The sequence below is a fragment of the Eumetopias jubatus genome, unplaced genomic scaffold (assembly GCF_037043125.1).
Source record: "Eumetopias jubatus isolate StellerSeaLion01/CBP00866 unplaced genomic scaffold, mEumJub1_p1.0 scaffold_10, whole genome shotgun sequence".
Classification (NCBI taxonomy): domain Eukaryota; kingdom Metazoa; phylum Chordata; class Mammalia; order Carnivora; family Otariidae; genus Eumetopias; species Eumetopias jubatus.
The window spans coordinates 67929880-67942848 of record NW_028274816.1 but is presented as its reverse complement, the minus strand read 5'-3'; the positions used below and the strand labels follow the sequence as shown (position 1 = coordinate 67942848).

Here is a 12969-nt window from a genome sequence, read left to right as displayed (position 1 = left end):
GATACCCTAGAATTACAATGGCCAATATAGGAATATTCCAATTAGACAAGATCACTTATTTAAGAAGTATACTTAAAAGCAAGGGTTCCTAACCCTCCTGCACTGTTGGCGGGAATGCAAGCTGGTGCAACCACTCTGGAAAACAGTATGGAGGTTCCTCAAAAAGTTGAAAATAGAGCTACCCTACGATCCAGCAATTGCACTACTGGATATTTACCCCAAAAATACAAATGTAGGGATCCGAAGGGGTACGGGCACCCCGATGTTTATAGCAGCAATGTCCAAAACAGCCAAACTGTGGAAAGAGCCAAGATGTCCGACAGATGAATGGATAAAGAAGATATGGTGTGTGTGTGTGTGTGTGTGTGTGCATGTGTACACACACACACACACACACACACACACACACACACACACACACACTGGAATATTATGCAGCCATCAAAAGGAATGAGATCTTGCCATTAGCAACGACGTGGATGGAACTGGAGGGTGTTATGCTGAGTGAAATAAGTCAATCAGAGAAAGGCATGTATCATATGACCTCACTGATATGAGGAATTCTTAATCTCAGGAAACAAACTGAGGGTTGCGGGAGTGGGGGTGGGGTGGGAGGGATGGGGTGGCTGGGTGATAAGACATTGGGGAGGGTATGTGCTATGGTGAGTGCTGTGAATTGTGCAAGACAGCTGAATCACAGATCTGTACCTCTGAAACAAATAATGCAATATATGTTAAGAAAAAAAAAAGATAGCAGGAAGGGAAGAATGAAGGGGGGTAAGTCGGAGGGGGAGACGAACCATGAGAGACGATGGACTCTGAAAAACAAACTGAGGGTTCTAGAGGGGAGAGGGGTGGGGGATGGGTTAGCCTGGTGATGGGTATTAGAGAGGACACGTTCTGCGTGGAGCACTGGGTGTTATGCACAAACAATGAGTCACGGAACACTACATCCAAAACTAATGATGTAATGTATGGTGATTAACATAACAATAAAAAATTAAAGAAAAAAAAAAAGCAAGGGTTCCTAAATCAAACAAACAGAATGGGTACCTATTTTAACTGGTATGCAGAAGCTTCCAAAGCCTTCAAGATTCCAAAACAGTTTCACTGCAAGTTTTGTTGCAAAGGGTAATGAAAAAGTAAAGACACAAAAGATATCTAAAACAACACCTAAGGCCTCCCCCTTACACCCTCCCAGGAATACAACATCAAAACACTGGCCCAGACATCAGCATATCATTTGTAACCAACTGGGCCATTAGAAAAAATTTTGTCCTCAAACATTGTGGATAAATCCTTCAACGCCAACTTGAATGCCCCCATATCTGTCTTTGAAGGAGGCCCCCATATGAGCTCCTCCCAGAGTTGGTGGGACTCAGGGATTTTCTGGTAAATGGCTATGTTATTCTCTTAAACAGCCAAGGGAAATTAAAATTAAAATTAACGAAAAATCTTGCCAAATTCTGGTAGATACCGGAGGCTACAGAGGGGATCCTGGGAAAACTGGTAGAAGCCAGAGAAAATGAGAATTCATACCAGAGTCAGCTCTCCTGAATCGCCATCTGTAATGCCCAGTCAAAAGACAAAAATAAAATTTCACACTGTCCTTTTCTTTCCAAATCCAAACATACTGGTTCTTGAGCCTTTCTTCCTCAGGGACAGCTACTGCCTTCCTGCTTGTCTTGTTTTGTATCCTAAGAACCTGGCTTGGTTTTCTGCCTGAATGGGACATGCAGGTTGCTGGTTCTTTCTTTTGGCTATCTTTGAGAGTAACTCTGGATCTTGGGAAGATAGTAAGTATCCTTTTATACCCTCGTGAGGTCCTCTCTTACCTGGAAGGGGGGCTGTTCAATACTGCCAGAAACATTTACTCTATGTCCTGGCTGAAAAGTGACAAGATATTTTAAAAGGAGTTTTTAAATAGCTCTGTGGTCAGAAGTTGGCCAAACTGGAAGCTGATAATCAGAGCCTGATAGGAAGTTTTCTTAGGCCTTCTTCCCTAAGCTAAAATGAAAGGATGTACCCAGATGAAAAAGCATCTGAAGCCTCTGTGAAAGGATTTATTAAAACATTCTACAAACAGTTCCAAATCCAGAACACAGAAATCTTTTGATTTCCATCTCAGTTGGAAAGCTCCTCCCTAATATAGAAGCAAACTGAGAATAATGTCGTTGGATAGGTGGATCAAATTATGCTATCATTTAAGTTGCAACCTAATTCTTTGAGGAATTAAAGCAACTGTCCACATCTTATAAATCTTCACAAAACAAGAGATTCAGCTCCAGAAACAATCTGAAGTCCATCTCTCTCTCTCTCTTTTTTTTTTTTTACCAAAATCAAAACCACCCCAATATATCTCTAAAGGCTTCTAAGTATGGTGAAAATTTGGGCCCTAGAAAACAAAAGTCCTTCTTGGAAGCATTTACATTCTTTCCCTGTGCCTCTGTGATGTGAATGGTCTACCTGGTCTTCTCTGGGACCTCTTATATAGGCCATCTCTTTGAAATACAAATTTCAGGGAGGGAATTTTATCAGAAAAACTAAAGAGGAAGAGGTTATTTGGAACAAAGGTAAATGAAAACTCTTAAATGTCTTCTCCACAAATATCATTAAAAAGCTTTAGCCATTTGACCAGGTAAACTTATTCATCTGCCAGAAACACAATACGAATCCAACTTAGAACTAGTGCATTTTGTGTTACCGTGTCTGTCGGCCAACATTTTAGAATGGAAGCTGTAAGGTGTGTGTGCATGTGTGTGTATTTTCTACCTATGGACAGTACTGCCAAAATTAATTTGTAAAAGAGCTCTATTTAATTAGCTTCAAGAAAATTAAGTGCTTATATGAATTACATGTATATTCATACATACATACATTTGAATATATACAATAACATTCTACAACTTATAATAGAAAGTAACCCAATGCTTTCAGGTTCATGTGATCTAAAAATATTCAGTATTAATGCTGATTTGTTAGTTAAAATAGACATGTCTTCAGAGTTATCAACATTAACTATAGTACATACCTACAACTTTTATTCTATCTGGGTTTACCAGTCAAATAAGCTCATGGTGTCTGTGTTATAAACTTTGTCAACAAGAAAAATAATGTAGGATGATGGCTGACATTGTCCAAATGTTTCACAAAGCTTTCATGGGTAGTCGAAACAGCTGATCTATGAATTAGGTATGTGTAAATGAGATACACATTTTTAGGTGAACTTTTCAGCAATAATTATATTTTTGGTAAGTCTACTTAAATGGTTTCCCCAAATCTTTTTGGTAAAAATATCTTAAGAGTTTTACTAAATTAAATTAAATGATGAAGTCATTGACTATCTAGATCATTTCTAAATAAAATACTGAAACATTAATTACTGAACATAAGTTCACCTACTTTTTTGCTTTTCATTATATAAAGAAACTAAAGATACTTGGGTCTATTAGTAAACATGTTTTGTGCTACACTGAAAAATCTATTATGAGAAAGCACGTTTCCAGAAGATACAAGATGTATTCATAAATTTGCTAAGCTGCAGAATGCTAATTGTTTACTACTTTATTTTCATGAGAAATTAAAGTTTTTAAGGGTTAGAAATTCTAACATATGTAGGATGTATGTTTTTGGTAAGAGAAGATACGAGGAATGGAGATCCCTTTTTGTTGAGGGAAAAGAAAGTAATTTTGCCCTAACATGAGACTAGTTATTGCTGAATGGAGAAGAGAAAAAAATCAGGACAAAATCGAATGTAAAAAAGAAAATTGGAGAAGGTTTGTGAAAAAGGAATCTTGGGCTTTTTTTTTTTTTAAGATTTTATTTATTTGACACAGAGAGTGAGAGAGCACAGGCAGGGGGAGCAGCAAGCAGAGAGGGAGAAGCAGGGTTCCCAATGAGCAGGGAGCCCGATGCGGGGCTCGATCCCAGGACCCTGGGATCATGACCTGAGCGGAAGGCAGACACTTAACAACTGAGCCACCCAGGCGCCCCTTGGGCTAATATTAAAATGAACTTGAGTGTAAAAAAAAAAAAGATGAATTTTAATATCAAAAGTAAAGTGGTACAGTATTATTATTTGGTTTTCTCTGTTTAAAGGACAAAATTTTCTTGGTCTGCTATTGATAAGAGACTGAACGGGTTTTCCTTTACTTTTTAAGTAATCTGTTGAGAAAAAAAGATGTGTCTTATCAAAATAATTTCCTGTGTTTCATGTTGTCTTTATCAGGTCTTTGATTACTGAAGAAAACCGAGTCTCCTTTATTAAAGGTTTTTTTGTTTGTTTTTTACAGTTATGTAACTTTCCGTATATGCCTATAAAGTCTGTAATTGTCATGTTGGCCAAATGATAAACTGAGTATTGTCTCACAGTGATCCAAGATCCTATGTGATCAAGTGTCTTAAAACCTTCTGATATTTTGACAAGCTTCCCCAAAATGTAATTCTAAATGAACTCTTCTTGACCTAGAGGTAACTTTGGGATTTTTCAGAGGATCCCTGAAAATCCTAAAAGATTTGTTCTCTCTTCTTATAAAAAAAGAGATGTTCACTAATTAGGCTTATTTGTTACATTACATGGGCAGCATTATCAAATAAGTAATACTAAACCTTTTCAGGTTCTGATATGTCCTGATGTAAATATTATCAGTCATAATTACAGCTGTTACCTTAAATGTTGAATATCACAAAAATAACCAAATTTCTTGTTATTTCCATTACAGTGTACTCTCATCTGATCTTTAACTATGGGCATTTTTAAGTCTTGTTTTACTCTGATGCTTTTACAGAACTGTTCGTGGAAAGGACTTTGACAAGTAAAGATTTCTTCCCCCTCCTTTCTTTTTCTTTTCTTTTTTTTAGAGAGGGAGAGAGAGAAGAGGGGAGAGGCAGAGGGAGAGAGAGAATCTTAAGCAGGCTCCACGCCCAGCATGGAGCCCGATATGGGGCTTGATCTCACCACCCTGAGGTCATGACCTGAGCTGAAAATCAAGAGTCGGACGCTCAACCGACTGAGCCACCTGGGTGCACCAACAAGTAAAGATTTCTAATAACTTCAAGACCCTAAAACTAAACTGGGGAAGAATTTCTAGAACTAATGGAAAAATTGGATTCAAGCAGAACAGGTATTAATTACAGAGGACCGAATGAACTGAGGATAATTATAATTTTACATAACCTTTTGTGTAAAACACTGCTAGTTCCTTAGTGTTTTGTTCTGTAGATTTAGGGAAACATTTTCACTTAAGTGATCTATGACCTACAGCAATTTGGTAGGGCATACCTTTGTAAAAACAAAGATGAAACATTTCCTTTTTCTCCTTACCTGATCCCTCCAGAATTTGTAAACTCTTGAGTATTCTTTTCATGGCAATATACGTGGTTATTTGTATAAGTTCAATAAAAACCTGTTCCCCTTGTAACAGGGCACAACTGGAAACACGGGCTATATTACCAAGGCTTTGACTGGAATGTCCTATTTTAGAGATATGCATAGACTCAGATATGACCAAATAGCTTTAAGGAACTGCTTAGAAAAATTGGGCTGGTACCTTGCTTATAGGGTTCCTGGCAGCCTTCCAGGTGAGTATGGAAGGTCACTTCCCGGCAGGCCTATGAACCTCAGAATGTTTGGGGGAAACTCTGAGAAGAGAGAAATTCACCCAAACTATAGGTACTGCAGGTAAAATCTAATGGTGAGTCCTTGGGTTGGCTTGCTGGCCTCAGAGAAGAATTCAATCTGAGATTCCTTATGCAAAGTTCCAGCAAAGCAGTCTTAAAAAGGGCTTATATGGTCAATCACTATTCTTGCTGCACTTGTAAAATCAGGCTAAATTTAATGCAAACAAAGTAATTTTTCTGTGACTATCTTTAGAAAGATGGGAATAACTGTAGAGAGAAAAACTGTGTTTGCATCTTTGTAGATATCAGATTCTAGGCTGTAAGTATCTTTGAGGTTTTGCTCCATACCTGTATATCAATAACCTGGACTGGCTCCTGAATTCTAGTTTTTACAAATATCTGGCTATGACTGGGATGCCTGGGTGGCTCAGTTGGTTAAGCGTCTGCCTTCGGATCAGTTCATGATCTCAGGGTCCTGGGATCGAGTCCCGCATCGGGCTCCTTGCTCGGCGCAGAGCCTGCTTCTCCTTCTCCCTCTGCTGCTCCCCCTGCTTGTGCTCTCTCTCTCTGTGTGTCAAATAAATAAATAAAATCTTAAAAAAAAAATCTGGCTATGACTCTCCAAACTAATATTTCCTATTTTCTGCCATCCTTCTGATTTGGAATCACTAAGAATAAAGACTGCCCTGAAAGGCTATTCCAGGTCCTCCTCACCCCCCAGATGGGAACCAAACTTCAGGGAGTTGAACCTTGGGTCTGCATCTCCCAACTGAAAAGGGCCCCTTCAGACTCTAGGAACTACACAGCAGCTGGAGACCTCAAAATCAAATTGATTAGGAAGGAGCTGACAACGAAGTGGACAGCTTCCACCCAAGATGCTGGATCAAGACTTCATTCTTTAAACATGAAATGAAATTCTTTTATCTCCTCTTTCCTTTACTCTGGCACTGGTCTGGAAAGAAAGCTGTCATCCATATCTCTCAGGCCATTACTAAGGGAAGACAGGGGGCTGGACAATCTTTCAGATTGCTGGATTTATCATAAAAAGAGCTCTTTACCTGTCCATGATACTAGAGATCCCCTGGTCCTCCCTGTGACTAATTTCTCTTCTATTTGCAACGGACCCCTGACCTTAGGAGTCACTTACACAATCTGACTTTTACAGCCAGAACATCCAGTGCCTTGTTTCCATCTTTCTATGATTACAACTGTACCTGCCCAATTGGACACAAATTCCTAAGGAGACTGTAGTACATTTACATTTGTATTCCCATTGTTCTTGTGATTACCTAAATCAGATCTGCCCCAATTATAAAAAGATCTCACCAGCAGTTCCCATCTCTGCCAGGCCAAAGTTGTTCTTCAAATAGGCTATCCCCTGATTATCCTGCAGCTAAACAGGGAAATGTCTGTGCTGTGGTCAGGGCCACTTACCGCACCTAGATTAATACTTCTGGGAAAGTTGAAACTCAGCTACATAAAAATCACTGAAAAAGCCACTTCACTTAAAAAAAAAAAAAAGTGACTCCTTCAGTGGAGGTCTTTCTCTTGAGTTATGTGATTTTGACTGATTTGGGTCTTGCAGACCATGGATCCAAAATGCACTCCAGACATTGGGAATTATCCTGCTTAAGATAACCATAGTAGTCTCCTTCATATACTATATTCTCTTAAACGCATGTTTGCAGCTGCTAACCACAAAGCAAATGATCTCTTTAAGACTGGAACATCAGAAAGGAATGAAGAGAATAACTGACTTAAAACAAATGTGAACCTGAAGTTGTGACCTGTGAGTACCACAGAGAATCCACAAAAAAACCATCATGACCTGTGAATACCACAGAGCAAAAAACTGCAAGAATTTGAGCAGTAGCTGGGAGTGGTGCTAAGGTCTTAAATTTTGATCACACCACTCAGTTAAGCTGAAAATCTGAACAAAAGGGGGGGAATTGTGGGGTGCATGCCTGGCTCAGTCAGAGGAACGTGCCACTCCTGATCTCAGGGTCATGAGTTTGAGATCCACATTAATCTCTCGGGGTGGAGATTACTTGAGTAAATAGGTAAATAAATAAACTTTAAAGAAAGTGGGGGGGGTGGTTGGAGGGAATTGCTTAAAAAAAAAAAAAAAAAAGACAACAAGCTCAGAATAGAGTTAACTGTGCTAAGCCCAGGTCACCAAATGGTGGTTAATACCTAACTTACTTAGAGTTTCAACCTCTCCCAGGAGTGGAATCTTAAACTAGTCAATTCAGAATTACCTAGTCAGTACCAGTGGGGTAATCTACCTGACAGCCCTCTGCAGTCCCTCAAAGGAAGGTGACCTTGACTGAAACAATGCTCTCTTTGCTACTGTTAACTTCCTTGTTCTGCCCCCTCCTGCCTATAAAAGTCCTTTATTTTTGTACAGGTCTTCAGGGCTCCTTTCTATTTGATAGATGGGATGCTGCCTGATTCATGAATTGTTGAATAAAGCCAATAAGATGTTCAGAATTTACTCAGTTGAATTTTTTTTGTTTTTTGTTTTTACAACATTAACATGTCACCAAACCAGAGGCCTGTCCTCCCAGGGACACCCAGGCAAGAGCCCCAAAGGTCACCTCACAGGAAGGGTTTTACTTGCATTCAGAGTCAACGGGAAGCAAGTAAAGGGCCTCTGAGCCCAAAAGATTAGAATCTAACTGAAGATTGATATCTAACTCTATAAGGAAAAAGAGGAAATGGGCTCAAATCCTGAGACCCTGCCAAGAGACTAGCTTTTACTCAGGAAAGGTTACTAGTAAAAATGGATCTTAGGGTTTCTTCATCAAAGAAGGCCGAAGACCAAGGGTAGAAGTCTTAGGGCTGCTGGGCCCCCTGCTCATCTCTGTGCTTACACACAAAACAGGAGCTCTGGGGCCCTAAGCTTCTGCAGAATCTTCTCCAGGAACAGAGCTTGTTCCCAGGCCAACCCGTGGTTAGGCTGAGGGAGTGCAGCTGCAGCAGAGGGTGTGCGTGGTGAGCCCGGGAAGCTCAGGGAACCACAGGAAGCTCTCGTCAGCGCTCAGCCTGCTCAGGCGGATGACGCCGTGTGCCCCACCATCCCAGAGGATTTGGGGACGGTTCTAGGCCCACGTACAGACCGAGGCACCATCACTTGCAGAATGAGAGCCCCTCCAACTGACCCTGGGGCCTAGAAAGCCGCAGGAAGGCCTTGTGGAACAGCGCTCCACCGAGTCCCATGCGACTAGCATGCTGCAGGCCTGCCAGGGCTGCCAAGAGAGGAGTCCAATGAGGAAAGCAAACTGGGCCAGTCAGCCCACTTAGTTTGCAAAGTGAGGTGAGCAGTCTGTATGCTGGCTCCCTTGAGGTACTGCGGGTGTGGCCACAAATGGCTCCCTGGGCTGGTGGACGGCACAGAAAGGAGGCACCTGCACTGCTGCCCCTCATCTCCCCAGGTTCCCAGCCGAGGGGCTGTGAGGACCGCACAAGAGCCGGTCGTGGTGTCAGTCACCAGGAACTCAACAAGGGCCATGGCCTCCCCAGGCTGGCTCAGCAGTGACTCAGCACCCAAGAAACATCCTAAAAGCTCTGGAGCAAATGTCAAGAGCGGAGCGGATTGGCCCATAAAAGCTTCCTTGTCAGGAGACCGGCCCCCACTGTCCCCCCCGCCTGGCTCCTGGGCAGGCCTGGCTCGGCTGCCACTCCGGATAGCCGTGGCAGACGTCCTGCCAATACGGGCCTCTGCTCTATTCGACCAGGATCCGGGACTCCAATCACGCACAGGGAGGGCTACTTGGGAGCAGGGCGCAGGCCTCGCAAAGTGACAGCAGCCAGTCAGATGTCATTAGGGTAAGAAAGTGACATTACAATGTTTAGGATGCAGAGCTGGTGGGCTCCAAGGGTGCCAGGACCCAGTGAAAACCCATCTCTGTGGTGGTGAGGAACATGCAGAAAGTAAAGCCCCGGAGATGCCATCTACCCCAGGCGACCAGACAAGAACAAGTTTGAAGCCAAGCAGGTGCGCTGAATGTTAATTCTTTGGTCTGCCGCTACACCAGGGCCTAGCTGCCCACCCAGGAGCCTCCAGGACCCATCGCCTGCCCGCCAGCCAGTGTGAAGCCTCCCCTGCCCTGGCCCACAGGCCTCCTAAGTCTCTGGCAAGCCCCTCCACTCATCTTTTTACTTAGTTGCTTAAAGGACAGCCTTGGCCCCCTCCTGGGTCACATCGTGGGAGTGGGGTCTTCCCAGTAAAAGGCCCAGCGGGGAGGTGCGTCTTGGCTCTGCTGCACCAGGCTGTTGCCTCGAGGAGTCTCCCTGCTTCTGAGGCCCCATCTCCGCATCCACACACTGGGATGTGACACAGGAGCTTTCAGGGTTACTGACCAAACAAGAAGAGAGCGAAGTGCTTGGAGGTCACCTCCCAGGCACTAGAGGTCAGCTTCGCTCTCCCTCTGCCTAGAAATCGGGCATATCTGTTCTCTTCTTAAGATCAACAGCTCTGGGCAGTTCCTCCTTATTCTGGAGGTGGACCCCAAGTGCACAGGTCCTTTCCACCTGGGGCTTTAGGAGAGCAGGTGTATATTAAGGAAAGGCATCCTGCTCGCAGGTGGCCCCTCGAAAGGGGAAGCCTGTCTCCCCCCTGCCCCGTCCCCACACAATGCCCCAACTCTGAGCTTTACTTAGGCTTCGGCAGGGTGGAGAGGACACTCTGGGAATGCTTTTGGAATTTAGGTCTGAATCTTTTTTTCCAAAAAGTGAATTTCTTTGGGAATCTAATGAAAACTATGGTTTTTCTTTTTTCAGAAAAACGTACACACGGACTCTCGAATCATTTAGAGGAATTCATGGACCTTAGGCAGTTCACCCCTGGACCTGGGTGAGAACCCTGTTGTCGGGGCAAAGGCTCCACTTACAGACTTGGATGGAAGCTCCTAGAAGAAGGGGGCACTCGAGTGCTCTGGTCCAGGCCAGGGCCTCAGAGATGGGAACCAGCTCTGTCCCCGGCTCTCCGGGAAGCACAGGGCCAGTGGAACCAGAAGGGAGGACAGAGCCCTCCTCTCTTCAGGCCGCAGATGGGTCCTATGCCTCTGTCCCACTCCCTGCTCTAGGTTTCCTCTCTGAACCCTGTGTCTCTCCAGGAAGCTGTGGTTCTGTCAGCCTCCCCATCTCACATTCCAGCCAAGCCTGGATGCAGTGATGCTTCAGGGTGCCCAGGAGCGTCACAGGCTGCCCAGCTTCCCTGTGCTGCCCACCCCACCGCCTTCCATGCCCTTCACCCATGCCTAAGACTGGAAGGGCAAGGGGAGCTTCTGCCACCATCCGCTTCTCCAGGCTCTTCCTGCCCCCATGGTCATCTCAGAGGACAGAGGTGGGCCAGGAGGAAAAGATCCAGCTACACAAGGCCCAGGTGGCTGAGAACATGCCCGGGGGCCCTTAAGGTCTCAGTGCCAGGAGGCACTCACAGGAAGCAGCTGGCCTCTGGCCTAGGTGTCTGAGAGTCCCAAGATGCTACGTTTCTGGCTACCAGGGGCTGCGAGTTGCATGACCAGAGTCCAGGGTCAAAAGGGAAAGCTTCTGCACATGCTCTGAACAGGAAGGGAGGACAAGTGTGCTCCCCCGAGGAAGGCTTAGGGAATGTGGAAATGTGTATGTCAAAGTGTGCGTGTTTCTGGGAAGAGTGTAAAAAGCACTGTAAGGGTGTAAAAAGTACAAGAACACAGAGTGTGAGTGTGTATGTGTAAGGGAGAATAGGAGTGTACACGAGAGACTTTGTAAAGGCGGGGGAGTGTGTCCGTGGTACGTGTGGCCCTGTAACCCCCTCCTTACCTCCTCTCGTTGCCAAACAGACGGGCCACCTCTTCCCTGCCAGGGCTCCGGGCCCGAGTCCTACGCTCCAGCCGCCTTCTCTCCACCTGGAAGGCTTCTCGGTGGCTGATCCTGATGGCCTTAGGGATGTCGGCCAGGGCGGCATACTGCCTGCTGGCTTTAAAGGCAAAGGTGCGCCCCGGTCTCTCTGCTCCCCGCCCCCCAGCGCTGCCGGAGTCCATGCGGGCGGGGGGCCGGCTGGCCATGTCCAGGGAGCCAAGGGAGCTGCTGCAGACCATTCGGCTGGGGGTTCGAGAACCTGGGGAAGGAAGGGGATGACCAAGCTCCTGGGAGGGCGGTCCGGGGCCACTATACCTGTTGCTGGGGGTGCTGGGGCTGGGAGGGGAGAGCGGTGGGGGCAGCTGCTGCTCCTCGGCCTTCAAGTCCTGCTTGGTCTTCTCCAGGGAGAAGTAGCCGCTCTCTACCCGGACTTTGCGGCCACAGTCCATGCGGTCGCTGCTCATGGTGCCCTCCTCTGGAAGAGAGAGGCGAGAGGCAGGAGACGCACTTAGCCTGTTGCCATCTTTGGCTCCTGCGGACCTTTTAAAGAGCCCACACAGATCCACAGAGAGAGGGGCCATCTCTCTACCTCCCATCTCTGAAGCCATCCATACAGGGCTCACCCAAGGGCAGAATCACGGGACAGCAATGAAACGTCCTTCCCACACACGCACCTCATCCATCTCTCTCTAAGCTGGTGCATCTGCTACACTGTCAGGAGGTCCCTGAGCTTCCAGTCTGGGGGCCAGTTTGGGAGAACAGGATCCCCCGCCCAGGAGAGATGTCCCACCGACCACCGCTTCTTACCAAACGTCAAGGAGGAAATCAAGGGTTAACTGGCTGGTCAGCCTGTTAGTGCATTTGGGGAGGGAAGAGGCAGAGGACTTCTGCAGGAACGGGACGGGTGCGTGGGGCCTACCCACGAAGGACTGAGGCGGCTTAACCCTCAGCTGCTGCAAAATGCATTTTGGCCTGAATGAACTGGGTCAGTCCCAACTGTCCCCTCGTCTTTAGTGAGCTGGACAAAATGCAAGTGGGAAAAGCCAGCTTATGTCATGCCGAGCCGTCTGGGGCCCCGAGCAGGGAGGTGGAGACTGCTGCCCTGCTTCTGCTCAGGGAATTCTGAAGTGCTAAGTGGAGAGAGCAGAGAGCAGAGTGGGGCAAAGCCTCCGGAGCCCCGCCGGGGCTGGACAGGATGGGACAGCGAGGAGACCGAGGGCGCCCTAACCACTGCTGCTCTCAGGACGCGCTGGGCGTCCCAGGCTAGCCAGGCCGTGAACACAGTGCAGCCACGGTGGCAGGAACCGGAGGCCTCCTGGTACACAGATCTCATTCCGGGGCATTTTGAGTCTCACAACACCCACCAGGGCTGACAGAGCAGGTGCTCTCTTCGTCCTTTACAGAAGGAACTTAAGAGCCAGAAGGGCAAGGTCAAGGCCAGAGCCCAGGAATCCCAGCCCAACTCAGGCCAGGCCCTGCCAAGGGCTGATGGACACAGAAGCCTGA

The 12969-nt window shown here is 46.0% G+C and overlaps 1 protein-coding gene across 4 annotated transcripts in view; it reads right to left on the bottom strand.

Moving 5' to 3' along the window:
- Positions 1-12969, bottom strand: part of MPRIP (myosin phosphatase Rho interacting protein) — a 146588-nt gene that overhangs the window by 40847 nt on the left and 92772 nt on the right. For 2 of the 4 annotated variants that reach the window (XM_028089463.2, XM_088027919.1), the window contains exon 7: positions 11425-11938. In XM_028089463.2, the coding sequence (XP_027945264.1) occupies positions 11425-11938 (514 nt within the window). The remainder of the gene's footprint in view (positions 1-11424; positions 11939-12969) is intronic. The other 2 variants (XM_028089461.2, XM_028089464.2) reach the window with 1 other exon arrangement.